Source organism: Macaca fascicularis, chromosome 2 (genome assembly GCF_037993035.2).
Source record: "Macaca fascicularis isolate 582-1 chromosome 2, T2T-MFA8v1.1".
Classification (NCBI taxonomy): Eukaryota; Metazoa; Chordata; class Mammalia; order Primates; family Cercopithecidae; genus Macaca; species Macaca fascicularis.
Window position 1 is genome coordinate 33,022,994 of NC_088376.1, and position 24,997 is coordinate 33,047,990.

Genomic DNA, 24,997 nt, shown 5'->3' on the forward strand with positions numbered 1-24,997 from the left:
TTAAAGTATGCACAGTAGGTTATCTGATGTATGCGAAGGAGGCAAAGAGCTGGAAGGGGACTCAGCTGGTGGGTGTTTGGAGGCAAGGGGAGGGAGAGGAATGCGGTATTATCTAGAGAGAGTGAGCAAGCCTCAGGCCATGTGGGGGAAGAACATTCCAGCTGGAGGGCGCATCTGTGCTAAGATGGGAGTGGGCCTGGCCTAGCTGAGGACCAGCAAGGGGGCCTTGTGCCAGGCTTGGGTGAGTAATGGATGGAAGAGGAGGTGATGAGTCAGAGATAAATGGGTCATTCAGGTGTGTGACAGCCCTGCCAGGTGAGGTAATAAAACTCAATATGCTGATGTAATTTTAAAATGCCTAGTATATAGGTCTCTTTTCAAATGTTTGTTAAAACAGATGCCACACTGAGAATTTCTAAGTCTAATCAGAATAAAGATTTGTAATATTTCATGCCCATATATATGTGGTTTTAAGCACAACATGTAGTGTTTTCATCATTTCCCGTGCTTGCTCTGAAAGTGGGCTGTTCCAGGACTGTGAAGGGGTCCTTTCTTTTCCTCGTTGGTCAGGTCAGGTGGGAATAGTTTCTGCTTATACTGGCAGGGTGGTTTGAAAAATCTTTGTTTCTGAGTGTCTGTGTTCCTCAAACTCGCTTAAGCCAGCACTCATTATCTCTGCCTTTCCTCCCTCCAAAAACCAGCAAATGCTTTCTCTTAAAAACAAAACCTAAAACTTTTTTTTTTGGACCCAAGGAGCAATGGTAGAACCAAAATCTCGGTTTTGAGCTTAGAAACTTGGAGGTGAGGGTGAACTGGAAGCCACCTGGCCCCTCTCTCATGAATTATTAGCACAAATCAGGAGAAAAATTCCTCTATCAAAGGACAGTGATACGTCCCAGCACTTTCTCCATTAAAACATGTGTGGGTGGAATGCACTAGGGACTAGGTTCTGCAAGACTAAGTTTTGCTTTGAAGAAACTGCTAGGGAATGTTTGAAGCAATAGATAGACCGGGGGAGGGAGGAGTAACTGTTTCTTGAAGCTGCACCAGATTCCAGGCCTGGTGGCAGACTGCCTGGTCTGGGCTGGCAGAGTCCCTGCATCCCCGACCTTCTTGTACACAGGTGAGATCTGGTTGAAGTAAACATTGGCCTGGAGGCCTTCCTGCAGCAAATACTGTGTGGGGCGCTGGGGACCAGGGTGGTCAACAGATAATCAGGCATGTCCCTGCCTCATGGAGCTTGCCATCTCCTGGATCCAAGCGAGCAATTGCAGTGGGGGGAGGGGGATTCTGGGAGAGTCACTCAGGGCCCTTTGGGAGGCCAAAGCTTTGTTGAAATAGGGGGCATCAGAGTTGAGGTCTGCAGACCCCAAATAGTCTGAAGATAACATCCAGAGCAGCCTTAAAGTGGAAGAGGAAGAGAGCTGACGGTACAGACGTCGTCTGCAGATTGAGGAAGGCTGGGGTGGGGAGAGGTGGAGTGTTAACAGGACCTTTGGTGATTGACTGATTGTAAAGAAAAAACGTGTGTGGTCTTTGCGTCTCTTCAGGGTAGCCCGAGCCAGGGCTGCTGCGCTGCCCCCACGGCTCTGACTTGAAGTTTGGCCATCAGAATGGTGGTACTTAAGGTCTTGGGCTTCAGTGATCCCCCCAGACTGCTTATTTCCCTTTGGGGAAGGAGGTGAGTGGGGAAACATTTGAAACTTGAAGAGTGACCTAGCTATAGGACAGCTGGCAAAGCTTGGCCTCTGGAGCCAGACTGTCTGACGCTGAATCCCAGCTCCCCTTGTCATAGCTGTGGGACCTCTGGCAGGTTATGTAATCTCTGTGCCTCAGTTTCTTCTTCTTTAAAATAGGATCGTGTCTCAGTTTTTGCTGTGAAATAACCAAAGCCCAAAGCCATGGGGAAGGGCAGGTGGAGGGAAGACAGCGGTCTTGACATCAGGTGATACAGGTTGAAATCAGAGGTCTGCTGACTTCTAGGGATACTTGGCACATGGAAGCCGCAGTCTTCTCATCTTTGAATCTGGGGGCTGTGATTCTTGCCTACATCCCTGGGTGACCTGGAGGATGGTAAGGGATGCTGTTTGAGAGCTCCCCAGCCTGTTGCTTGGCTGGCAGGGAGGGCTGAGACCCGCTGAGCGCTGCAAACAGAGAAGGTTCCAATGAGATGTCCACTGGGGCCAAACTGGCCATGGGGCCTGGCAGTAGCTCCGTTCTCTTCCCCCAGGTCCTGCCATGACCTTTCTTTGTCAGATTGGCCCTGGGAAAGGGGCCAGAGGGAGGGCTCGTACAGGCCAGGATTGCAGTGAGATGGACTTTGTCGTCACTGGATCAGCAGGGCATTGCGCTGTGGCCTGTCTGCTATGATGTGACAATTAGTTTCCCTGTGTGAGCCCTGCTTGATTTATTTAATTAATTAATTTTATTTTTTGAGACAGGGTCTCAAAAACTGGAGTGCAATGGTTTGATCTCAGCTCACTGCCACCACGGCCTCCTAGGTTCAAGCGATTTTCGTGCCTTAGCCTCCTGAGTAGCTGGGATTACAGGCATGTGCCACCACACCCGGCTAATTTTTGTGTTTTTGGTAGGGACGGGGTTTTGCCATTTTGGCCAGGCTGGTCAACTCCTGACCTCAAATGATTCACCCACTGCAGCCTCCCAAAGTGCTGGGATTACAGGTGTGAGCTACCATGCCCAGCCTCCTGCTTTGTTTTTGTTTTTTCCTGAGACAGTCTTGGTCTCTGTTGCTCAGGCTGGGGTGCAGTGGCACAATCATAGCTCACTGGAGCCTCGAACTCCTGGGCTCAAGTTATCCTCCCATCTCAGTCTTCTTAAGTAGCTGGGACTACAGGAGCGCGCCACCATGCCTGGCTAATTTTTGTTTTTGTAGAGATGGGGTCTCTCTATGTTGCCCAGGCTGGTCTCGAACCCCTGGGCTCAAGCAGTCCTCCTGCCTCGGCTTCCCAGAGTGTTGGGATTACAGGCATGAGCCACCGTGCCCGGCCTCCCAGTCTGTTCTTGGACAGACTGACCGTGAGGACAGTTGTGACACTGGTAAATCGCAACCTTGTGTTCTCCTTTCCCTCCCCAGCACCTGTCCACTTATGCACATGTTGGCTCATGAACAAAGATTCTGCCTTGCTTGGGGGCGTTAGCATTTTAAGAGTGGCCTTTCACTTTAAAAAAAGATGATGTGTGAATATGGACAAATGGCCATGGTCTACTTAGTGGGGGAAAAAAAAACTATACATAATATATATATAAAACTATATAGAGCATATATAAAACCATATATATAGTAAAATAATATATGCATATGAGAAGACAGGCCTAACATAGTTATTCTTTTTTTTTTTTTTTTTGGAAACGGAGTCTCACTTTGTTCCCCAGGCTGGAGTGCAGTGGTGTGATCTTGGCTCATTGCAACCTCTGCCTCCCAGGTTCAGGTGATTCTCCTGCCTCAGCCTCCCAAGTAGCTGGATTACAGGTGCCCACCACCATGCCCAGCTAAGTTTTGTATTTTAGTAGAAATGGGGTTTCACTATGTAGGTCAAGCTGGTCTCGAACTCCTGACCTCAAATCCGCCTGCCTTGGCCTCCCAAAGTGCTGGGATTACAGGCGTGAGCCACCATGCCCGGCCCTAACATAGTTATTCTTGTGTGGGTCAAAGATTGTGAACTGCTTGTTACCAATTATCGTGAAATAAATGCAGAAATTGAGAGTAAGACTTTAGAATGTTTTTTTTTTTTTTTTGGCAATTTGATGTTGTGACATCCAGGTGGCATTTTACTTTCCTAGTTTGTTTTTATTCTACGGAAGTATTGATTTACGGTAGATTGGATGAGGGAAAATCCATCACCACATTGTTTGAGAAGCCTGGCTCTAGAAAAATGTACCCTCAGATGTTACCAGTTGTTGTTGCTAGCTTCTGAGGATGCTGGTGGTTTGTAGTTTTCGTTTCTTGGTGTTTTGTGAAATATTTACAATGACCATATGTTATAATTTTCAGGGGATGGGGGTGGGGAATGAAGCCTGTTGTAAAAAAAAAAAAAAAAAAAAGTCTTTATAAGCCAAAGAAATGAATTTCTCTGGAAGGAATTTCAGGAACTATGAAGGCTGATGGGAAAAACTTCGGACTGGTTGTTCCTGCCTTAATTGTAGATAAACCCCGATGTTGTGGGTTTGCTTGATGAATTAGCGTATTGTTCAGCTACTGTAGTTGTAATTCATGGAAGGGTGAAAAGTGCTTTAAAGGCACTTTAGGGTCTTCTACAGCCAAGAAACCCTCGTATATATGCTTATTTAGAGAACACAATAAATCAAGATATAATGGAAAACATTACAAATATTAAGAATATTTAGATATTTGAACTTAGTTACTCTATGTATTTGACTGTTAGCATCATTTCTAAATGGATAAATGCGGGCACATATAGGTTCTCTTGCACAACTTCATTCATGGATCCACATTAGCAAAATGCTGTTAGTGGCCAAAACATGTTCTGGCCATTGGCTAGAACATAGAAATAGCTATCTAATATTGACATAGACTGTATTGCCTTAAAAAAACTAGGCATGTCTTCCTTTTAACCTGCAAAGATCAACAAGATAATACACAAACTCTCCTGGCCCCTCAGCTGAAACCCATGGCAGGGTCATAAGCGCTTGCTATTGCAGTACCTGCTGACTTTCCTACAAATCATGTGACTGTATCCCCAGCTGTGTTCAAGGTGCCTTCCCTCTGACTCTGAGTGTCATCGCAAAAGAAGACAGGCTATGGGGTTGATGGATTCATTGCTATCCCTGTGGTTAATGAGAATCTTCAAATCCCCAAGTTGACAGAGATCTGGTCCCTGTGGACTGTAGCCTTTTAATTTTGTGCTGTTATTTTTCTTTGTCAGCATTTGTTGTAGGGACTTTAACATAGTGTTGTGTGTGTGTGTGTGTGTGTGTGTGTGTTTTGGCTGGATGAATTAAACATCTATTGAACCTCATCCTTTGGCAGGCAGCCCAGGTATCTTTGCCCAGCCTTTCTCTGTGAGAGTTACTTAGTCTGCCGATTGCCACGTAGATGTTTCCAGCATTAAAGACTATACTGCTTTTTTGTAGTGCATTTTAACCAAGAGTATCACAGAATTTGCAAAGCAGCTCTTGGAGAGCTCGGCAAGTCAGCCCCTTTCATTTCCTTAAAGGAAGATGGAAAAAATTTTGTTCTATTCTTGCCTGATTTTTTTTTCCTTTGCTGTGTTTTGCTGGATTATCTAAGAGATGTTAGTGTTTGTTCTGACAGAAAGAAACTGCTATCAGGGAGACAATGAGAGGAATATCCGCTGTTTATTATAACTGCAGCTCAGCCCTCTTAATATAAATCTTTTATTGTTTGGCATTAAACCCAACCAAAACATGATGAATGGGGTTTGGTTGTCTTCATTCACCACACCCTTTTGTTTCCAGCGTGCGAAAGGATTCAGCTTCGTTTTGCTAGATTTGAAGCCCAGAGATTTAATGTTCTCTTACTTGATTTTTGGCTTTATTGGAAGAAGAAATGGGGTGTGCTGCTTCTTCATTGTTCTGGTTACTGTTTCTCCCTAATTATCCCAAGCCTTAGTAGCTTAAAACAACTGTTTTATTTTGCCTGTAATCTGTGGGTTAGGAATTTGGAGAGGGTTTTGAGAGGGCTCAGCTGGGTGGTCCTTGCTTGAGGAGTTTTGTGCAGTCAGATGTCAGCCTGGGTTGTAGTCATTTGAGGGCTTGGTTGGATGTCTGAGATGGCCTACGCTTGTGTTTGACAGAGGATGCTGGCTCTGAAAGCTTATGCTGAGAGCTCAGCTGGAGTTGCAACCAGCATGCCTACGTGTGACCTTTCTCGTGTGGTACTTTCGCTTCCTTTTGGTTTCTGGCTCCTTCCAGAGTGAGTGTCCTAAGATGACCAGGTGGGAGCTTCATGGCTTTTTCTGACAGCCTTGGAACCTCCAGAGTAGCTCTTCTATTCTAATCTGTTGATCCAAGCAGTCATGAGCCCACCTGGATTCTAATTCTTCTTGATCCTGGGGCAGTGCTAAAGAATTGTCGGCCATATTTGAAAACTGCCACCCTCGTGGTGATGTAGAGACAGTGGCTTATTTTGAGGCCCGTGGGACATATACTTTCTTCCTTTCCTCCCTTTCTTTCTGTGGGGAGACTTCATAAACAACCATGTTTCAGTGTCTTCTTGAGGTGCTTTAATGGTTAACCAGCCAGCAAAGCAAGGACTTTGGTTAGTATTCCCGGTGACCTCAAGCCAGCAACGATAAAGGCAAGATGGACAGTTTTTAGTAATGCTGTGGGTCTTGCCATAGGAAATTCTTTGCCACTTTGCCCATTTCTTAAAAATTTTGCCTGAGAAAAAAATTATGGCATGGCTTCAATGTCTATTAGAAAAAATTAGTGGAGCCTAGAGCCAGAGGTACTACAATAATTAGACAGATGCTTTATAATTCAGGGTGGTAGGGTTCTAAAGCCCCTTGGGCAATTCCAGATAGATATGCTGTTTTCTTTCCCTGCCACTGGTTTTGCTGGGTCTTCTCTGGGGAAAGAGTCCTGGTATTGCACTTATTTGATAGAAATTACATCTACTTCCCCACTTGGAACTTGTTAAAACCACACTTCAATGTTGTGAAACTTAGGGTCAAAAAAAGCATAGGAGGCTGGGTGCAGTGGCTCACTTCTGTAATCCCAGTACTTTGGGAGGCCAGGGCAGGGCCAGCAGATCTCTTGAGGCCAGGAGTTCAGGACTAGCTTGGCCAACATGATGAAACCCTATCTCTACTAAAATACAAAAAAGAAAAAGTAGTAGCCAGGTATTGCAGTGCATGCCTGTAATTCCAGCTACCTGGGAGGCTGAGGCACAGAATCATTTGAACCTGGGAGGCGGAGGTTGTAGTGAGCCAAGGTCACGCCACTGCACTCCAGCCTGGGTGACAAAGCGAGACTCTGTCTTAAAAAAAAAAATGCATAGGAAAACTTTTTTCTTGGAACTGATAGAAACTAAACTACATAGCTCCATAGCATATGATGGTGGAAAGTGTGGGCTTTAGAGCTCAGCGCTGGATTTGAATTCTCTGCCTCTTAATGTGCTGTACAGTCTTGGTAAGTTATATTAGCTTATCTGGGTTTGATTTCCTTCCAAAATGTGAAGGGCAATACGGATCTTACCAGGGCTGTTAAGGGTTAAATATGGTGATGTTTGTAAAGCGTCCGGCATGGTGCCGGGCATATATGACCAACAAATGTTGGTCCTTTCCTCCTCCAGCCCCTTCGCCATTTATTAAATAATGGCACCTAAGTAAAAATAACCACTATTTTGTGAAAGGCTATTATATGCTAAGTTTTGTGCTAAGTGGCTTCTATATTTTATCCTATTCATTCTCACGACAGTCCTTCAGAATGTTGATGAGAAAGGGAGGCACTGAGTGACTAAGTCAGTTCTCCCAGGTCACACAGCCAAGGAGTGGTGGAGCCAGGATGTATAATGAATCCAGGGATCTGAGGCTGAAGCCCATGCCCTTAAGTAGTTTGTGTTTGGAGGCATAGCGGATGCATATTCTGAGATCCCCACTGAGGCTGCATAGATGAAAGAATGCTAGAGTCTAGGACTTAGGGGACCAGGTTTTCAATCTTCACCTTGATATTAATCAGGTATAGATCCTTGGGAGAGGATCTTTATCTCCTGAGATTTCAGTCACTTCATCAGTGAAATGGGAGCATCTAAACTAAAAGATGGGCAAACTTTTTTCCAGCCTCGATATTGTTTGACTGGGATCTCCATTCTGATCTAGCCACATGTTGAATAAATTATGAACCACCTTCGGTCTTGACAGTTGGGGAAATACAAAAGCTCTGTAGTCAATCTATGCTGTCATAGACTTCAAATTTCATTTTTGTTGAAACGATACTTGGACATAGTTTTTTTAAAAGAGTCCCTGATAAGTTATAATGCAAAATGAAAGTCCTCTACCTCACTCCCCCGCACCCCTAGTTCTATTCTGATGAAATGATGTTTTTAGCTGTTCCTTCTGGTCGTTTCTTCTGTGTCTCTAAAGTTACAGCCGTCGACTTTGACTTTGGCTCTTTGCATCCTGTGCTCTCCTTTCTTAACGTTTTGATTAGCTGAAGGCAGGAGGAGGTTATCTAAAAGCCAGCAGAAGTCAGCCAGCCAGCCAGCCTGCCTGGAATGCTGTGGTGGGTGGATGTGTGATTCCTGTGTAGGCTATACTAACTGTTCTCCAGAGCTCTCCGAGGCGGGGCCGTGAACTCACCATATCGCCCTGATTCTAAGACTTGTGCTAATTATAAAGTGGACCTTGTATTTCATAACAGCTTGGGTGGTGGTTGACACATCAGCCCCAGTAAACATGCAAATCAATGGTGTAATCTGTCTTAAATCTAATGATTGTGAATTTTTGAAGAACCTGGTGGGTCTTGCAGTTGAGGAAATATGTGAAACCTCCTGGCGTCAACATGGAAATAGTGCTTTTGTGGTTGAATTCGGTAAAACACTGCTGTTTCAGCATTTCTGCATCCTCTTACTCAAAGAATCCTGTGGATTTAAGAACATGTGTTTGGCCATAAATGAAAAATTACTGGGGTTCCACCAGTCTTTCTAGCTGTGTGCATGAGAGCTTCCTTGCTTACGTGCGTGCAGGGTTGTCATGTAGCTTTGGTTCATCCTCCCGGGCCTTGTAGTACTGACCCCTGTGCTTGCTTGCACGTTTAAAGGGCTCATGAGTTTTTTCCTTTGTTCGTGGAGATTTGTACCTTGGGCAATTTTTTTATTTCCCATCTCATATCAGATGAGTAATGTGCTCACATCATATCATAACAAAATTCGAAGATGGCATATCTGACACGTGCACGTGAACACCCAATCAGCACACTTACGAACTCCAAAAGGATCTACCTTGGGCTATTTTAAACATTTTTTGGTAATTGGTTCAATTCCATTCTGGTGCCTAAGTAACATCAATAAAAAAGATGAATTGAAAGCAAGTCTTGGTTGGGCATGGTGGTTCACACCTGTAATCCCAGCACTTTGGGAGGCCGAGGCTGGCGGATCATGAGGTCAGGAATTTGAGACCAGCTTGACCAACTTGGTGAAACCCCATCTCTACTAAAAATACAGAAATTAGCCAGTTGTGGTGGTGGGTGCCTGTAGTCCCAGCTACTCAGGAGGCTGAGGCAGGAGAATCACTTGAACCCTGGAGGCGGAGGTTGTAGTGAGCCCAGATTGCGCCACTGTACTGCAGCCTGGGTGACAAAGTGAGACTCTGTCTCAAAAAAAAAAAAAAAAAAAAAGGGAGTCTTTTCCAAACGACGTTCTACAAAATATCTGGCTCATATTATTTAAAAATCGAGGCTATGAAAGACAAAGACTGAAGAACTGTTCCAGATGAAAGAATGTTAGATAACAAAATGCCATGTGTGACTCTTAGATTGGATCTTGGACCAGGAAAACAATTTTTGCCCTTTATTATAAAAGACATTGGTGGGACAGTTGATGCAATTTGGAGACAGTTGTAGACCAGATTAATAGCATTGTACCAATGTTAATTTTCTGACTTTGATTATTGTACTCTGGTTATATAAGTGGAAATACGCACCCAAAATATTCCAGGGTAAAGGGGCATGGCGTCTGCATCTTACCCTCATTTTTTCCAAGTTTGAAATTATTTTAAACTAAAAAGTTAAAGAGCCATTTGCCTTAACTCAGCCTCCAAATGGCAGCACTTTCCTTTGGTTAGGGAATCACGACACAGGCCAAGGATTGAAAGGAGGCCTGCGATGTTCTGGGAGGTGGAACTGGGTGCTCACCTGCTTGTTTAGAAACACTTTATAGTTAGATCAGGGCTCTAAACCAGACCCTTTCTGTCTAGGAGGGAACTGGTTCTGCTTAGGCCTTAAAAGGGTCCAAGACTCTTGTTAACCTCAGAGGAGGGAAACTGGAAGGAGAAAACCATGATGACCCCTATATTTTCTTCGTCTCTGTCCTCTTAGTGAAAGGAACCCCTTGGTGGTTCAGATAAGGACAGGCAGTGTGATGCCTTGGAAAGGGTTGGAGTGAAGAAATAGGATCTGGCCTTGTCAAAGTTGTTGAATGCACAGGGGTGTGGAGCTGGGTGATGCCCAAGCTGGGGTTAGACTATCCTGCGTTTTGTTCCACAACCCACTCAAATAGCTTACATTAAAGGGAGGATTTTCTGAAAGGTTGTAGGAGTCTCATGGAACTCAAGGGAGGGGAAGTGTCACTGGCTCTGATGCGTAGGGAAACCACATGTCTCAGTTGGCCCTGGCAGTCTTGGTGGATGCCTGTGGTCCCAGCACAGTTATTAATAGTGCCTCTCCTTATTCTCAAAAGTGTCCTGTTTGATTGATACATCATATGAGTGTGTTGTCACAGGATTGGAATCAGGAGCCCAGGTCACCTCTCACCACCCCTCCTGTGCCACCTCATGGTTCTCTCCACATTTGCTTTTCTCTGTCTCTCACCTCTGTTTTTCTCTGTCTCTCACCTGTTTTTCTCTGTTTCTCACCTCTGTTTTTCTCTCTCACCTCTGTTTTTCTCTGTCTCTCACCTCTGTTTTTGTCTGTCTCTCACCTCTATTTTTGTCTGTCTCTCACCTCTGTTTTTCTCTGTCTCTCACCTCTGTTTTTCTCTGTCTCTCACCTCTGTTTTTCTCTGTCTCTCACCTCTGTTTTTGTCTGTCTCACCTCTGTTTTTGTCTGTCTCTCACCTCTGTTTTTCTCTGTCTCTCACCTCTGTTTTTCTCTGTCTCTCACCTCTGTTTTTGTCTGTCTCTCACCTCTGTTTTTGTCTGTCTCTCACCTCTGTTTTTCTCTGTCTCTCACCTCTGTTTTTGTCTGTCTCACCTCTGTTTTTGTCTGTCTCTCACCTCTGTTTTTGTCTGTCTCACCTCTGTTTTTGTCTGTCTCTCACCTCTGTTTTTGTCTGTCTCTCACCTCTGTTTTTCTCTGTCTCTCACCTCTGTTTTTCTCTGTCTCTCACCTCTGTTTTTGTCTGTCTCTCACCTCTGTTTTTGTCTGTCTCTCACCTCTGTTTTTCTCTGTCTCTCACCTCTGTTTTTGTCTGTCTCTCACCTCTGTTTTTGTCTGTCTCTCACCTCTGTTTTTGTCTGTCTCACCTCTGTTTTTGTCTGTCTCTCACCTCTGTTTTTGTCTGTCTCTCACCTCTGTTTTTCTCTGTCTCTCACCTCTGTTTTTCTCTGTCTCTCACCTCTGTTTTTGTCTGTCTCTCACCTCTGTTTTTGTCTGTCTCTCCCTCCTCTGGTTTCCTCTGTTCTGATTACTGAGAGAGGGAGTATTGTATTGGAAACACGGTGGCAAGTCCTCACAGAAGGAAGTAGCAGGTCTGGCCGACACGCTAAGGGGCCCCTACTCCTGAAGTCGATCAGGGCCTGAGATGGGAAAAGAAAAGGACTCAGGGGAAGGGGAATTAAGTACCTGGTTTCCAGCAGTGATCTTGAAGTTCTCCCCAACTTGAAAATCCTAGTGTGTTCTTCCTATTCCATTTGTATGTGTTACCTTGGGGCTGTTTCACCTGGGTCTTCTAGTTGGATGACACCGACTGCTGTGGAATTGGGCCTGTGCTGTGAGCAGGAGGGTTGTGGCTGGCTCCAGCTCCCTGGCGGTCTTCATCCGTACCCCTGCTCTCTACCTCTGCTGCTTCCTGGCTCCTGTACCCTCCTGTCTCGGCCTTTCTGGTTTGGCTCCCTTGGGCCCCCACTCTGCCCTGGTGCAGTCTTTTTGCTTCTGTCTCTGCTGCAGAATTCTTAAGGTAGAATCAGCTTGCTCTGGCCCTCAGGGCTATGAAAGCCCCTCACAGCGGGAGCTGGGACTAAGAAGAAAAACCAGACAGAGGCAGGAGGGAAGGCATCCTGAGGCCCCCAAAAAGCATGGCAGGATCTCACAAAGCAGAGAACGGTCTATAGCTAGGCCTGTGCTGTGCAGTAGGGCAGCCACTAGCCACACGCAGCTGTTTAACTTATCATTAAGTCTATTGAACCTGGGAGGCGGAGGTTGCAGTGAGCCAAGATCGCGCCACTGCACTCCGGCCCTGGTGACAGAGTGAGACTCCATCCCAGAAAACAATTTTTAAAAAAATCACTAAGTTAATTAAGTTTTTATTTTTTGAGATAGAGTCTCGCTCTGTCACCCAGGCTGGAGTGCAGTAGCACGATCCTGGCTCACTGCAGCCTTGACTACCCGGGCTCAAGCAGTCCCCCTGCCTCAGCCTCCCGTGTAGTTGGGACTCTAGGCATGCACTGCCACACCAGGTTCATTTATGTATTTTTAGTTGAGATGGGGTTTCGTCGTGTTGCCCAGCCTGGTCTCAAACTCCTGGACTCAGGAGATCCTCCCACTGTGGCCTCCCAAAGTGCTGGGATTACAGGTGTAAGCCACCGCGCCTGGCCCCTTGAAGTTAAATAAAATACAACACTTAGTTGCGCCAGCCACATTTCGAGTGTTTGCTTGGCCACAAGTGGCTGTGGCTTCTGTGTTGGATGGCATAGATGTAGCACATGTCATCATCACAGAAGTTCCATCAGCCAGTGCTGGAGAGCACTTGCTCCCTTTTCACCCAAGCGCTATTTAAAGTGGTTTCTTTGTGTGTTCTAGTAGCTGCCACAAGTGCTCTTAGAGAATAGATTGGATGGGTAAAAAGAAAGCATGATTTGTATTAGGTTGGTGCAAAAGTAATTGTGGTTTTGCCGTTAAAAGTGGTAGTGAATGGAACATTTCAGGTACCTTTACTACTGGCCAGTAAGTCAGATGGTTTCATAGTGCCTTTTATCATAGAATTCTAGTATGTTCCTGCTAATGGAGACTTTCCCATCATTCTAGGGCTGGATTTCCCTAACTCCACTTATTCTACTGCTGCTGCCATCATTTTTGCCATATTCTGGAACTGCGTGTGCTATTTATTCCATGTTGTCTTTTAAATTGGTTCATGTTTTTACTTTAGGTTTTTTTTTTTTTTTTTTTTTGAGATGGAGTTTCACTCTTGTTGCCTAGGCTGGAGTGCAATGGCATGATCTCAGCTCACTGCAGCCTCTTCTTCCCAGGTTCATACGATTCTCCTGCTTCAGCCTCACGAGCAGCTGGGATTACAGGTGCCCGCCACCACACCTGGCTATTTTTTTTTTTTTGTATTTTTAGTAGAGACGGGCTTTCACCATGTTGGCCAGCCTGGTCTTAAACTCCTGACCTCAGGTGATCCACCCGCCTTGGCCACCCAAAGTGCTGGGATTACAGGCATGAGCCACCGCGCCCAGCCTTACTTCAGTTTGAAAAGGAAATATCCTTACTATACATGGAAAACCATCAAAGGAAAATACATTTTTTAAGCAGGTATTTTTTTAAAGAATAATATATACATAGGGAGTGCCCACCTTGTCAGGGTACAGCTTATGACTTTCAGAGTAATGTTACGTTGTTTCCGGTGGATTTATAGTTTTCCTTATCAAATTCTAGCAGATTCCCCTCTTTATGGAAGGCTCTGAGCCTGGATTAGCTTCCCTTTTCTTTAAGAAAGAGATTAGCAAATGTATTCAGGTGCTGAAGACATCGTGGTCCCTAATGGAGTCTTTCTCTCTGACAGAATCAGAAGCATTTAAACAAGATCTGAGAAGGAACAACTGCTTCATTCTTATTGAAAGTACACTCTTGTCTTTGGTTCGAGAGGGGTCTATGTAGAGCAGGCCCGAGGGCAGGTGCATGCAGCACACTGGAAACTTTTTGGCTACAGGTCCCCCTTCACGTTCTTGGTAATCATTGAGTACCCCAGAGAGCTTCATTTTTGTGGATAGTATTAATATTCGCCATATAGAAATCAAAAGACATTTATTTCAAAGGTCTATATTCATTAAAAGGACAATCAGCCTATTATATGTTAACAAAAATAATATATTTTATGAAAGGACTATTTTTCCAAACAAAAAATTCAACGAAAGAGTAATTGTTTTATGTACTTTGGCAAATCTCTTTAATGTCTGGCTTTAATAGAAGAGCTGATTCTCTCACCTCCTTCTGCATTTCGTGTCATTTCTTGCCGTGTCACTGTCAGGTAGCTTCTGGAAAACTCTACTGAACACTCATAAGAGAATGACAGTGAAAATGGCAAGTCTTTATTAATGAAAATGGCTTCCATCTTGCAGACTCCTCGAAAAGGTTTCCAGGTGCCCCACCCTCACCAGTGGTTTTCCCAGACCACACTCTGAGAACCACTGGTGAAGTGACTGGCACACTGGACTAGAAAACTGAAGATGGCCGGTCGCAGTGGCCCACGCCTGTAATCACAACAGTTTGGGAGGCCGAGGCAGGAGACTTGCTTGAGCCCAGGAGTCTGAGACCAACCTGGGCAACACAGTGAGACCTCATCTCTACAAAAAATTTTAAAATTAGCCAGGTGTGGTCGTACGTGCCTGTAGTCCCAGCGACTTGGGAGGCTGAGATAGGGGCATTGCTTGAGCCCAGGAGATGGAGGCTGCAGTGAGCCGTGATTGCGACACTGCATCCAGCTTGGGTAACAGAGAGGGATCCTGTCTCAAAAAACAAAGAACAAAAAGTACTGAAGATGTCTGCTTTCATCTAACACTTGACACTTACTAGTCCTGTGACCTTATGCAAAGAGATTAGGTCACCTGGAACTCCAGGGCTCCAGTTTTCTTTTGTTTTTCTTTTTTTGAGACAGAGTGCCTGTCACCAGGCTGGAGTGCAGTGGCGTGATCTCAGCTCACTGCAAACTCCACCTCCTGGGTTCAAGCAATTCTCCTGCCTCAGCCTCCCAAGTAGCTGGGATTACAGGCACCCACCATGCCCGACTAATTTTTGTGTTTTTAGTAGAGATGGGGTTTTGCCATGTTGGCCAGGCTGGTCTCGAACTCCTGACCTTAGGTGATGTGCCTGCAGCCCCCCAAAGTGCTGGGATTACAGGAGTGAGCCACCGTACCTGGCCTCTAGTTTTCTTATCTGTAAACTCGGGATGGAAATTCTGGCTGAGGCTGTTTTACAGGGTTGTTGTGTGTCTCAGATAATGCCTGTGAAACCTCTTTCTGCCAACTGAAAGTGGTATACTTGTAAATGGCATTAGTAAGGATCTTTTGAAGTATGTGGTGTTGTCTCTAACATGTAGGACAGTTATTTTTTAAACACCACCATCCCATCTTTATCTCGCTTAATTCTGGGGACACCTGTGAAGAGGAAAAGCCACGATTCTCAGTTTCCAGGCAAGGTAATTGAGGTGAGCAGGTGAGCAAGATTGGCCAGAAAACAGGGACTCATCCTGTGTGCTGCATGTTCAACCTGCATGCTGCTTCCAGTGTATACTGGTGCTGGCTGGTGTGCTCTAGCTTGAGCTCTTATCTGACACAGGGCTGTGTGTCTGACACACTGACACAGTCAAACAGGGAGACTCTGCCACCCCCAGCAATTCTTTGCTTGAATAAATTACCTTCAGTCTGAGTCACCTAATGGATGAAACACACTTTTCAGATTTGAAGAGCTGAGGCCTCCTCCAAGCAGAGGAAACTGTTGGAGAAATCTTTCAAGTGCTGATCTAAAAATTCCCCTGGTAAACAGCCCTGGGATGGTAAATGGATTCTTTTTCTTGACTGGTGGAAGATCTGCTCGCTCTCTCAGATAAGCTTGTACTTTTGAGCTATTCCTCTCCATGGCTCATTTCCTGCAGGGAAAGCAGTCAGCTTACTCTTCTCTCTGGACATTCCCGAAGCCACCCCCACTTTGATCTTGGAAAACACATTTGCTTGTAATTGCAGGAGACAAAGAATCACGGTCAAGTCTTTTCTTTAACTAAGAAACAAGACAAAAAGCCCAAGTTCAATTGTGGCAAGGTAGCTTTAAGATGTATCTAAAGAAATGCTTCATAAAAGCTAGGTTGAACTAAATTCTACAGACTCTGCTCCTTATACACATGGCTTTATTGTCAGGGGCAGAAGCCCTCCAGCAAACTGTATTTAATTACAGTGCTTTGCCATGCTACAGAATGTGGGTTGGGGCCAGGCGCAGTGGCTCATGCCTGTAATCCCAGCACTTTGGGAGGCCGAGACGGGCGGATCACGAGGTCAGGAGATCGAGACCATCCTGGCTAACATGGTGAAACCCCGTCTCTACTAAAAAATACAAAAAACTAGCCCGGCAAGGTGGCGGGCGCCTGTAGTCCTAGCTACTCGGGAGGCTGAGGCAGGAGAATGGCGTGAACCCAGGAGGCGGAGCTTGCAGTGAGCTGAGATCTGGCCACTGCACTCCAGTCTGGGCGACAGAGCAGATTCCATCTCAAAAAAAAAAAAAAAAAAAAAAAAGACTGTGGGTTGGTTGGCCCTTGCTTTCCTATGCTATGCTAATATGGCTTCCATAAGGTGTATCTTTCAATCGCATGTTTAAAGCTTAATTCAACTACAAGTGACAGCAATACAATTTTAGCTAGCTTGAACAAAATAGAATGATAGTGGAAGGGGGCCTGTCTTGGCTCAGGGAAGAGGAGTATAGGGGTAGGTTGTAAGGCGTTGCTGGGTCCAGAGGCTCCAAGTGCCACTGGGACCTCCTAGGGGTCTCCTTCCCTTCTTTCTTCTTTGTCAGGCTCTCCCCTCATGGTGCCAAGATGGCTGCTGTCTGCTGTAGGCTTTCATTCCATCCTCTTAAACATCTCAGTGGAAGAAAGTTCCTCTGACAGTTTCAGAAAGGTCCCAAAATGAAGTCTCATTGGTTGTGATGGGTCACGTCTATTGCCCCTGCTCACAGAACAGTCACTGTGGCTAGGAGTATGACTGTGGCCAGGCCCTGTCACATCACTAGGGACTGAGAGGTGGGGGTGAGGACCAAGGAATATTAGGGCTGTAATGCTGGGGATAGGAAAGATTTTGGTCTGTGGCCTCTCATACCTCAGTACTTTTGGGAACTGTTACCCAAGTAGCTGTGACCCTCAGTGGAATGGTAACAGCTGGGTGGGCTTTTTCTTACGGGGATGGGGGGCGGGGGCGGGAACTGGCTTTGTGTTTAGTTTCAATGCATCTTTGATGAATAGGCTTGTTGGTGGTTGGATGTCAGCCAGTCATGCATCATTCCTGGCAGCACAACCTCATTTATAGAAGGAAACGCTGATGTCAAATCGAGTCTTCTGGGTTTAATACCCTTTGATGGTCACACACTTAACACAGATAGTCACAAAAAGGGCATCAGTCAGACTGGCGGGCCCTGAACCTGCCCATCAGAATCACCCGAGGGGTCTTTTAACATACTCTGCACCCAGGTAACAATGTTGTAAAACCTAAATTTGATCAGGTCATGCCCTTGCTTAGAAAAATATATGGTATTTTACAGTTGGAAACAAAAATCCAGGCAGGGTGTTCTACACCTGTAGTCCCAACTACTTGGGAGGGGCAGGAGGATCCCTTGAGCCTGGGAGTTTGAAGCCACAGTGTGATATGGTCATGCCTGTGAATAGCCACCACACTCCAGCCTGGGCCTCATAGCAGGACTCTGTCTCTTAAGAAAACAAAAACGCCATCGCTTCTCGGTCTTTCGGCTAAGATCAAGTGAAAATGAAAACCCAAAAAACCCCCAAAAAACAAAAACACAAAATAAAGCAAACAAAAAGCCCTATACTATCCCATTCGCCCACCCTACCCCTGTTTTTCCTCCCCTAGACAGTTAACTATATTAGTTTAATATATTTTAGCTGATGGAGGTATTTACTTTTGTGACCAAGTAGTATGTACTGTGTGGCGACTTCTTGATTTTTTTCGTTTGGGTGACTATCTGTTGACATCCTGCTGTGGAAGATGAGGTTTTGTCTCTTTTCACCCTCTGTCTCATACTTTTCCTATCTCCTGTCCTCTCAACAGAATCCATGGTGGTCAGTATTTGAGTACCTTATTGCAGCTAGGTAAGTGCTATTCACAGTTGAGACATCTAGTAAACTATGATTATGTTTCCTTTTTGTGGTAGAATGCATTCTTTAATTATTTCTGACAAAGGGTGCATTGGAAATAAATTACTTGAGACTTAAGTAACCCTATGGGAAGAAAAGCCACCACACAGAACCAGGTTAAAAGGTTCAATTTTGAGATACGATTGATGGCCAAAGGAAGAGAAATGGCAAATAGAGAATAGCAGAGGGACACAGGATTTCAGTGATGAACTAGCGCCAGAAAATCTTCTGCAAAGAAAGAAACAAGAAATAATCTCCCCTTCCCCCCACCATGCCATGGTCTCCCATTGCTCATGGGATGAAGTTCAGATGCCTTTATATGGCCCAGGAGGCTTCCTGGCTCCAGCCCCTACCAGGCCAGCCTGTCCATGCTGGAGGGTCGAATGACCCCTTCTCTGTCTGTTGGAATCCCCTTTCTTCACGTCTGACTTGGGTTGGGTGGCCTTCTCAGCCGTGTGTCTGTTGCTCAGTGTGTATAAGTAGTCTTAGCACTGCTTGACTTTAATTGTTGCTCTGTCATTTCCCAGCTCTGTGACCTTGGGCAAGTTACCTTTCTTCTCCTTGCCTCTATTTCCTCGTTTGTAAAATGCGGATAACAACAATGGCACCTACCTGTTAGGATTGTTAGCGACTGCACAAATTGGTGGGGTTAAAGCCCTGACAGTAGTGCCTGCCACATAGCAGTCAGTCAGTCTGTGCCCTGTATCCATCCTTCTTTCTCCACAAAGGCAGTGTTGGTGGGTTGTATTCACCAGTGCCCTAAAGAGCTCTTGGCGGATCAGATGTCTTTAGCCGCTGGGCGGGGAACCTGAATGAGTGATTCAGGCACCAGGGTGATAGGGACTGGAGAGGAGGGTAACCCCTGCCTAAGGGGGCACCTTCTGCTCTACTCCTAGCTATTTTTCTTTCTTTAAACTAAAAATTTGAGAATTCACTTTTTTTTTTTTTAATGTGAATTTTCCCTGACATTTACTGCACAGCAAATGCACTAAGCTTACTGGCCCATAGGCCACTGCTTTGGGGCCCAGTTCTCATTTAACAGAGTGGGCGTAGGGGATGATGTGACCTGCCACAGGCCACACGCTGACCAATCTGGCCCTCAGTTTTCTTAGTGGTGTGAATGTGGATAGCACTGGCACTGCCCACCACCAGGGAGGTGACTGTGAGGATGCGGTCATGCATGTGAGTGCATCTTGCAAAGCGGCTGCCTGCACAGTGTAACAGGTTATTATGTCCGCCGTGCCCTTGTCTCCGGGAAACTCCCTGGGTAGTTTTTAATAGGGTCTCGGGGTCTCTTTTTATACCAGGAGGAAAAATTGTATACATTTATTGAGCACTGACTGTGTGCCCAGAAATTGTTAAATGTTTTACATTTGTATTCTTGATTCCTTCTAAGAGCCCTCCCTATGGGATGGAAAGTAACAATTTTATAGGTAATACAAATGGTTCATAGAGAAGGCCCTGCTTAGGGCCTTGCAGAAGGAACTTTAGTCAGCATCGAATCTGTGTTTCTGATTAAAATCCTGGGCTTTGACAGCATGCTGCTTCCCACTTGCTGGAAACCAAGTCCTGTAGAAGCTCTGTGGGGCTTCTCTATTCGCTGAGCACTTCCCCCGAGAACAAGGCTAGTCTTGTTTTCTGCCTGTAGAAGCCGCAGCGGATGACCCTAAGCCTGGTCTGATAAGGGAGAAGGCAGAAGAAATCAGGATGATGATGATGGCACAGAACCAGGGGAAAGGGGGCAAAGCCTGTGTTGGATGTGGGATCCAGCCTCGGGAGCTGAGGCGCTCCCATGGGAGGTAGAGCTTTTACCCTCATATTTTGGAATGCCGGCGGCATGTTCAAACCCATCTAGCAAGCCCGCAGCTTGGGATGACGGGATGCATTAGAACTGATCAGAGCTTCCTCTACCCCCATGAGACCCCTGCAATTGCATGTAAATTTTGGCTAGGTGCAGTGGCTTACGCCTGCAATCCCAGCACCTTGGGAGGCCCAGGCAGGTAGATTACTTGAGGCCAGGAGTTTGAGACCAGCCTGGACAACATGTGACACCTCATCTCTACTAAAAATACGGAAAAAAAAATGAGCTGGGCATGGTGGCACACGCCTGTAGTTCCAGCTACTTGGGAGGCTGAGGCACAAGAATTGCTTGTACCCGGGAGGCAGAGGTTACAGTGAGCCGAGATCACGCCACTGCATTCCAGCCTGGGTAACAGAGCGTGACTCTGTCTCAAAAAAAATAAAATAACATTTTTCCAATAGTTACTTGTGAGGCAGGCCCCTCTAGCCAATAGAACACGTGTTTTACCAGCAGGTGGGTGTTGAGTCTCCAGCCCCATAGCTGATGATCATGTGTTGTTCCTTTGGAGTATCCACTTCCCCTTTTCTTTTTTTTTCTTTTTTCTTTTCTTTTCCTTTCCTTTCTTTTCCTTTTCTTTTCTTTTCTTTTCTTTTTTTTCTTTTCTTTTCTTCTTTTCTTTTCTTTTGAGACGGGGTCTGTCGTCCAGGCTGGAATGCAGTGGTGTGATTTCGGCTCACTGTGGCCTCAACCTTCTGGGCTTAAGCGATCTTCCTGCCCTGGCCGTAGGCACAGGCCACCATGCCCAGCTAGTGTTTTTTTTTTTTTTTTGAGATAGAGTCTCACTCTGTTGCCCAGGCTGGAGTGCAGTGGCGCCATCTTGGCTCACTTGCAAGCTCTGCCTCCTGGGTTCATGCCATTCTCCTGCTTCAGCCTCCCAAGGAGCTGGAACGACAGGCGTCGGCCACCACGCCCGGCTAATTTTTTTGTATTTTTAGTGGAGATGGGGTTTCACCTTGTTAGCCAGGATGGTCTCGATCTCCTGACCTCGTGAACTGCCCGTGTCGGCCTCCCAAAGTGCTGGGATTACAGGTGTGAGCCACCGCACCTGGCCACTAGTTTTGTGTTTTATAGAGACAGGGTCTTACTATATCCTCCAGCCTGGTCTTGAACTCCTGGGCTCAAGCGATCCTCCCACCTGGGCCTCCCAAAGTGTTGGGAATACACGTGTGAGCCACTGTGCCTGGCCATTTTCCTTTTTTTTTTTTGAGACAGAGTTTAGCTCTTGTTGTCCAGGATGGAGTGCAATGGAGCAATCTCGGCTCACTGCAGCCTCTGCCTCCCAGGTTCAAGTGATTCTCCTGCCTCAGTCTCCTGAGGCTGAGGATTTCAGGCATGTGCCACCACGCCCAGCTAATTTTGTATTTTTAGTAGAGACAGGGTTTCTCAGTGTTGGTCAGGCTGGTCTCGAACTCTTGACCTCAGGTGATCCAGCCGCCTTGGCCTCCCAAAGTGCTGGGATTACAGGCGTGATCCACCGTGCCTGGCCTCCGTTTCCCATTTTTTAAAAACTTATGCATGTGTCCCTCCCTCCGCTAGGTGTGGCTTTGTCAGGCAGATGACTGAGGGAGAGGTAGGGGGGATGTGGGGTTTGAGTCACTGACCTGATCCCTCCTAATAGGTCTTTTCAGACCTGGGACTAACTTATTTAACTTTTTTTTTTTTTCCTCTCATACCTCTTGGATCTGGTTTCTTGACTTTTACAACATGATTAAGCCTTACACAGTCCTCCTTTGCCTTCCTAACTCCTGTCAAGGTCCAAGTTACTAGTTGCTGTCGCCAGGATGGATGGCCACCCCTTATCTCTTGCCATTCTCCACATTCCAGACCTCCGGCCTCCTTTGGTTTCTTGCAAACACCATGCTGTTCCCATTCCCCTCTTATCTGGACACAGGCTCTGCTGCCTGCTTGGGACTCAGTATTTTCTTTCCCTCCCCCGAATTCCTATTCATGCTTTGGACTTTTGTACTCCTCTGGAAGTTTCCTGTGACTCTCCCTCTGATACATGGTCTGGTGCCATTCTTCCCTGCTGAATTCCATGGCGCCTGGACCATTCCTACCTTGTCGCTGACTTTTCTGGAATGGGCTGTAGTACCTACCTCACCCACCAGGCTATAAGTGCCCTGGAGACAGGGCCACGCCTAAGGCCCAGGACCAGGTCTGGCATGTGGTAAATAAATAAATAAATTTGCACTCAGTGTTTAACATTGACAGCATCATTTGGACTGAAGCTGCCAGAGGCGGCTGGACATTCTTCCCCAGAAAGATGTTTAGTCAGCGTTGAATCCATGTCTCTGATTAAAATCCTGAGCTTTGACAACATGCTGTCCAGAGGTCCTGGACAAAGCTTTTTAATCTATACCATGCTATCCAATATAGTAGTTGTTAGCCATGTTAATTAAAAAATTTTAAATATAGTGAATGAATTATTATTATTTTTTTTTGAGACAGTGTCTCACTCTGTCACCCAGGCTGGAGTGCGGTGGCATGATCTCGGCTCACTGCAAGCTCTGCCTCCTGATTCAAATGATTGTCCTGCCTCAGCCTCCTGAGTAGCTGAGATTACAGGTGCCCCCCACCGTGCCCGACTAATTTTTGTATTTTTAGCAGAGACAGGCTTAATTTCTAAAGGGTCCATCCTACCGATATCTCCCCACAGTGCACAACATGCTGTGCACATACACAGTAGGTGCTCAGAAACTTTGCGTTGTTGCTCACTAAACTTTGTTTTTTTTTGAGACAGAGTTGTGCTTTGTCACCCAGGCTGGAGTGCAGGGGCATGATCTCTGCTCACCACAAGCTCTGTCTCCTGGGTTCAAGAGATGCTTGTGCCCCAGCCTCCTGAGTGGTTGGGACTACAGGTGCCTGACACCACGCCTGGCTAATTTTTGTATTTTTAGTAGAGATGGGGTTTTGCCATGTTGGCCAGGCTGGTATCCAACTCCTGACCTCAAGTGATCCGCCTGCCTAGGCCTCCCAAAGTGCTGGGATTACAGGCTTGAGCTAACACGCCCGGCCTGATTAAAATTAAATAAACTAAAAACTCCTTTCCTCAGTCACACCAGCCAGTTCCAAGCGCTCGGTAGCCACACGTGGTTGGTGGCCGCCGCACTGCACAGTGCAGAGCACGGGACGTTTCCGCCGTGGCAGGAAGCTCTTTTGGGCGGTGCTGCTCTAGACACTGTCTTACAAAGGTGCTACTTTAGAGGTCTGTATGTTGGGTAAAGTCCTTTGTTGGTGTTTTTGTCTAGGTCCAGTAGGTGTTTGCAGATCCCTTCTTAAGCCTGAACTGTGTTTCCTCGGTTTCCCCTGGCTGCAGGATGCTCGTCAGAAGTTCCGCTCTGTTCTGGTTGAAGCAACGGTGAAACTGGACGAACTGGTGAAGAAAATTGGCAAAGCTGTGGAAGACTCCAAGCCCTACTGGGAGGCACGGAGGGTGGCGAGGCAGGTAAGATAGCCCCATAGATGTCTCCACTCCCTCAAGCCTCCCTACCCCTCAGTTTTGAGGGTGCCTTTGACTCTGTATCTCCTGCTGAAGGCTAGGAGCTTGAGTCCTATATGTCTTATCTGCAGTGACCCACCCTACCGCAGTCTGCTTCATTTCAGTGCTCGACACTATTAATAGGATGTGAGTGCTGGCATTTGGATGACCCTGCAAGTGGGTGCTCCCTGAGCTGGGGCTGGGTGTGCTTACGGGGACATGTCCAGAACGTGTTCCTCCTCCGCTCCTAATGACAACCTGTCAGGCAGCGGTAGGAAGATGTGCTTCCTCCCTCGTGTTCGCCTCACTCTTGGGAGTGTTTAGCTAGGTGAGTTCTTATACACTCCTTAGCGGATTCTGACTTCCGTGGCCATCGTCCTGCTGAAACTTTGGTTCTTTGTCCTGAGAGCCCAAATAAGAAGCGGTGAAACAGACTGGAAAGGGAGTGGCGGAGGGGAGCTGTGATCAGGCGGTTGCTGGGGGCTGTGTGGAAATGGGTTCTGGTTTAGGAGTTGGTCTTCCTTTGGCTGCTGTGTGACGTGATGTGCCACTTGTGTTACCTGCACCCTCTGATAGCCACGCCCTGTGAACGGGGAAGGTAAAGAGCCCCCAATAGTTACTGGTACCTGCCGTGTGGCAGGCCCTGGGCTGGGGGCTGTATTCACCTTCCTCAGCCCACTTGGGCTTCCCAATTAGAGAGCTAATGTGAATCACCAACCCTGTGATGCTTCTTGAGATGAGAGTTCAGATTTCCCAAGAAGATCTAAGCAGTTCGTCCAAATTGTAGTTCACTAGCGAATGACCCAGTGCTGTCCCTGTGGTGTGTTTATGACACGATAGAGGATGCTGCCTTCAAAAGTGTCCACTTGTAAGAAGATGTTTAGTGAGGCTGGGCATGGTGGCTCACGTCCGTAATCCCAGCACTCTTGGAAGCTGATCACTTGGTGGGCAGATCACTTGAGGTCAGGAGTTCGGGATCAGCCTGGCCAACATGTTGAAGCCCCTCTCTTCTAAACATACAACAATTAACCGGGTGTGGTGGCGGGCGCCTGTAATCCCAGCTACTTGGGAGGCAGAGGCATGAGAATCGCTTGAACCTAGGAGGTGGAGGTTGCAGTGAGCTGAGATTGTGCCACTGCACTCCAGCCTGGGCAACAGAGCACAAGTATGTCTCAGAAAAAAAAAAAAAGAAAGAAAAAATTAGCAACAGCAACGCAGTTTCTGAGCACCTACTGTGTATGTGCACAGCATGTGTGTACTGTAGGGGAGATACCAGTAGGATGGACCCTTTGGAAATTAAGTCCCAGAAATCTAGGAATATATTAAGATAGACCCATAGAGAATGAGGCCAGGACTTAACCATTCCTCTTCTTTTCCCTATCTCCATGCATCTCTCCAATTTCTCTTCAAGGGAGCCCCTTGTTGCTTTGGGAGTTCTACCAGGATCCTATATGTGTGTTTGGGTTTTGTGCTCCGAACCCTGAGCTGAAGTTTCTGGTTGGACCTTGCCAGATATGTTGCCTTTATTCCTAGACAGAGTGGCTGCCTGAAACCCTCCTTCCTTCCCTGGCCTGGTGCACTGGACTGTACACTTCAAAGTTCTGATGGCTCGTTGGTCTGTACAAGGCTTGAGCAGCAGCCACTCCCTTTCTCC

General features: G+C 46.4%; 1 protein-coding gene and 1 non-coding gene across 5 annotated transcripts in view; one reads left to right on the plus strand and one right to left on the minus strand.

Annotated features, from left to right (window-relative positions):
• The window catches only part of SH3BP5 (SH3 domain binding protein 5), a 76,935-nt gene that overhangs the window by 7,014 nt on the left and 44,924 nt on the right, over positions 1-24,997 (plus strand). For all 4 annotated transcript variants that reach the window (XM_045386996.3, XM_045386997.3, XM_065539878.2 and 1 more), the window contains one exon: positions 23,182-23,310. In XM_045386996.3, the coding sequence (XP_045242931.1) occupies positions 23,182-23,310 (129 nt within the window). The remainder of the gene's footprint in view (positions 1-23,181; positions 23,311-24,997) is intronic.
• On the minus strand, positions 8,829-8,937 carry LOC123572108 (small nucleolar RNA U13). The gene has a single exon (XR_006696444.1). It is a non-coding gene; the product is annotated as a small nucleolar RNA U13 (small nucleolar RNA).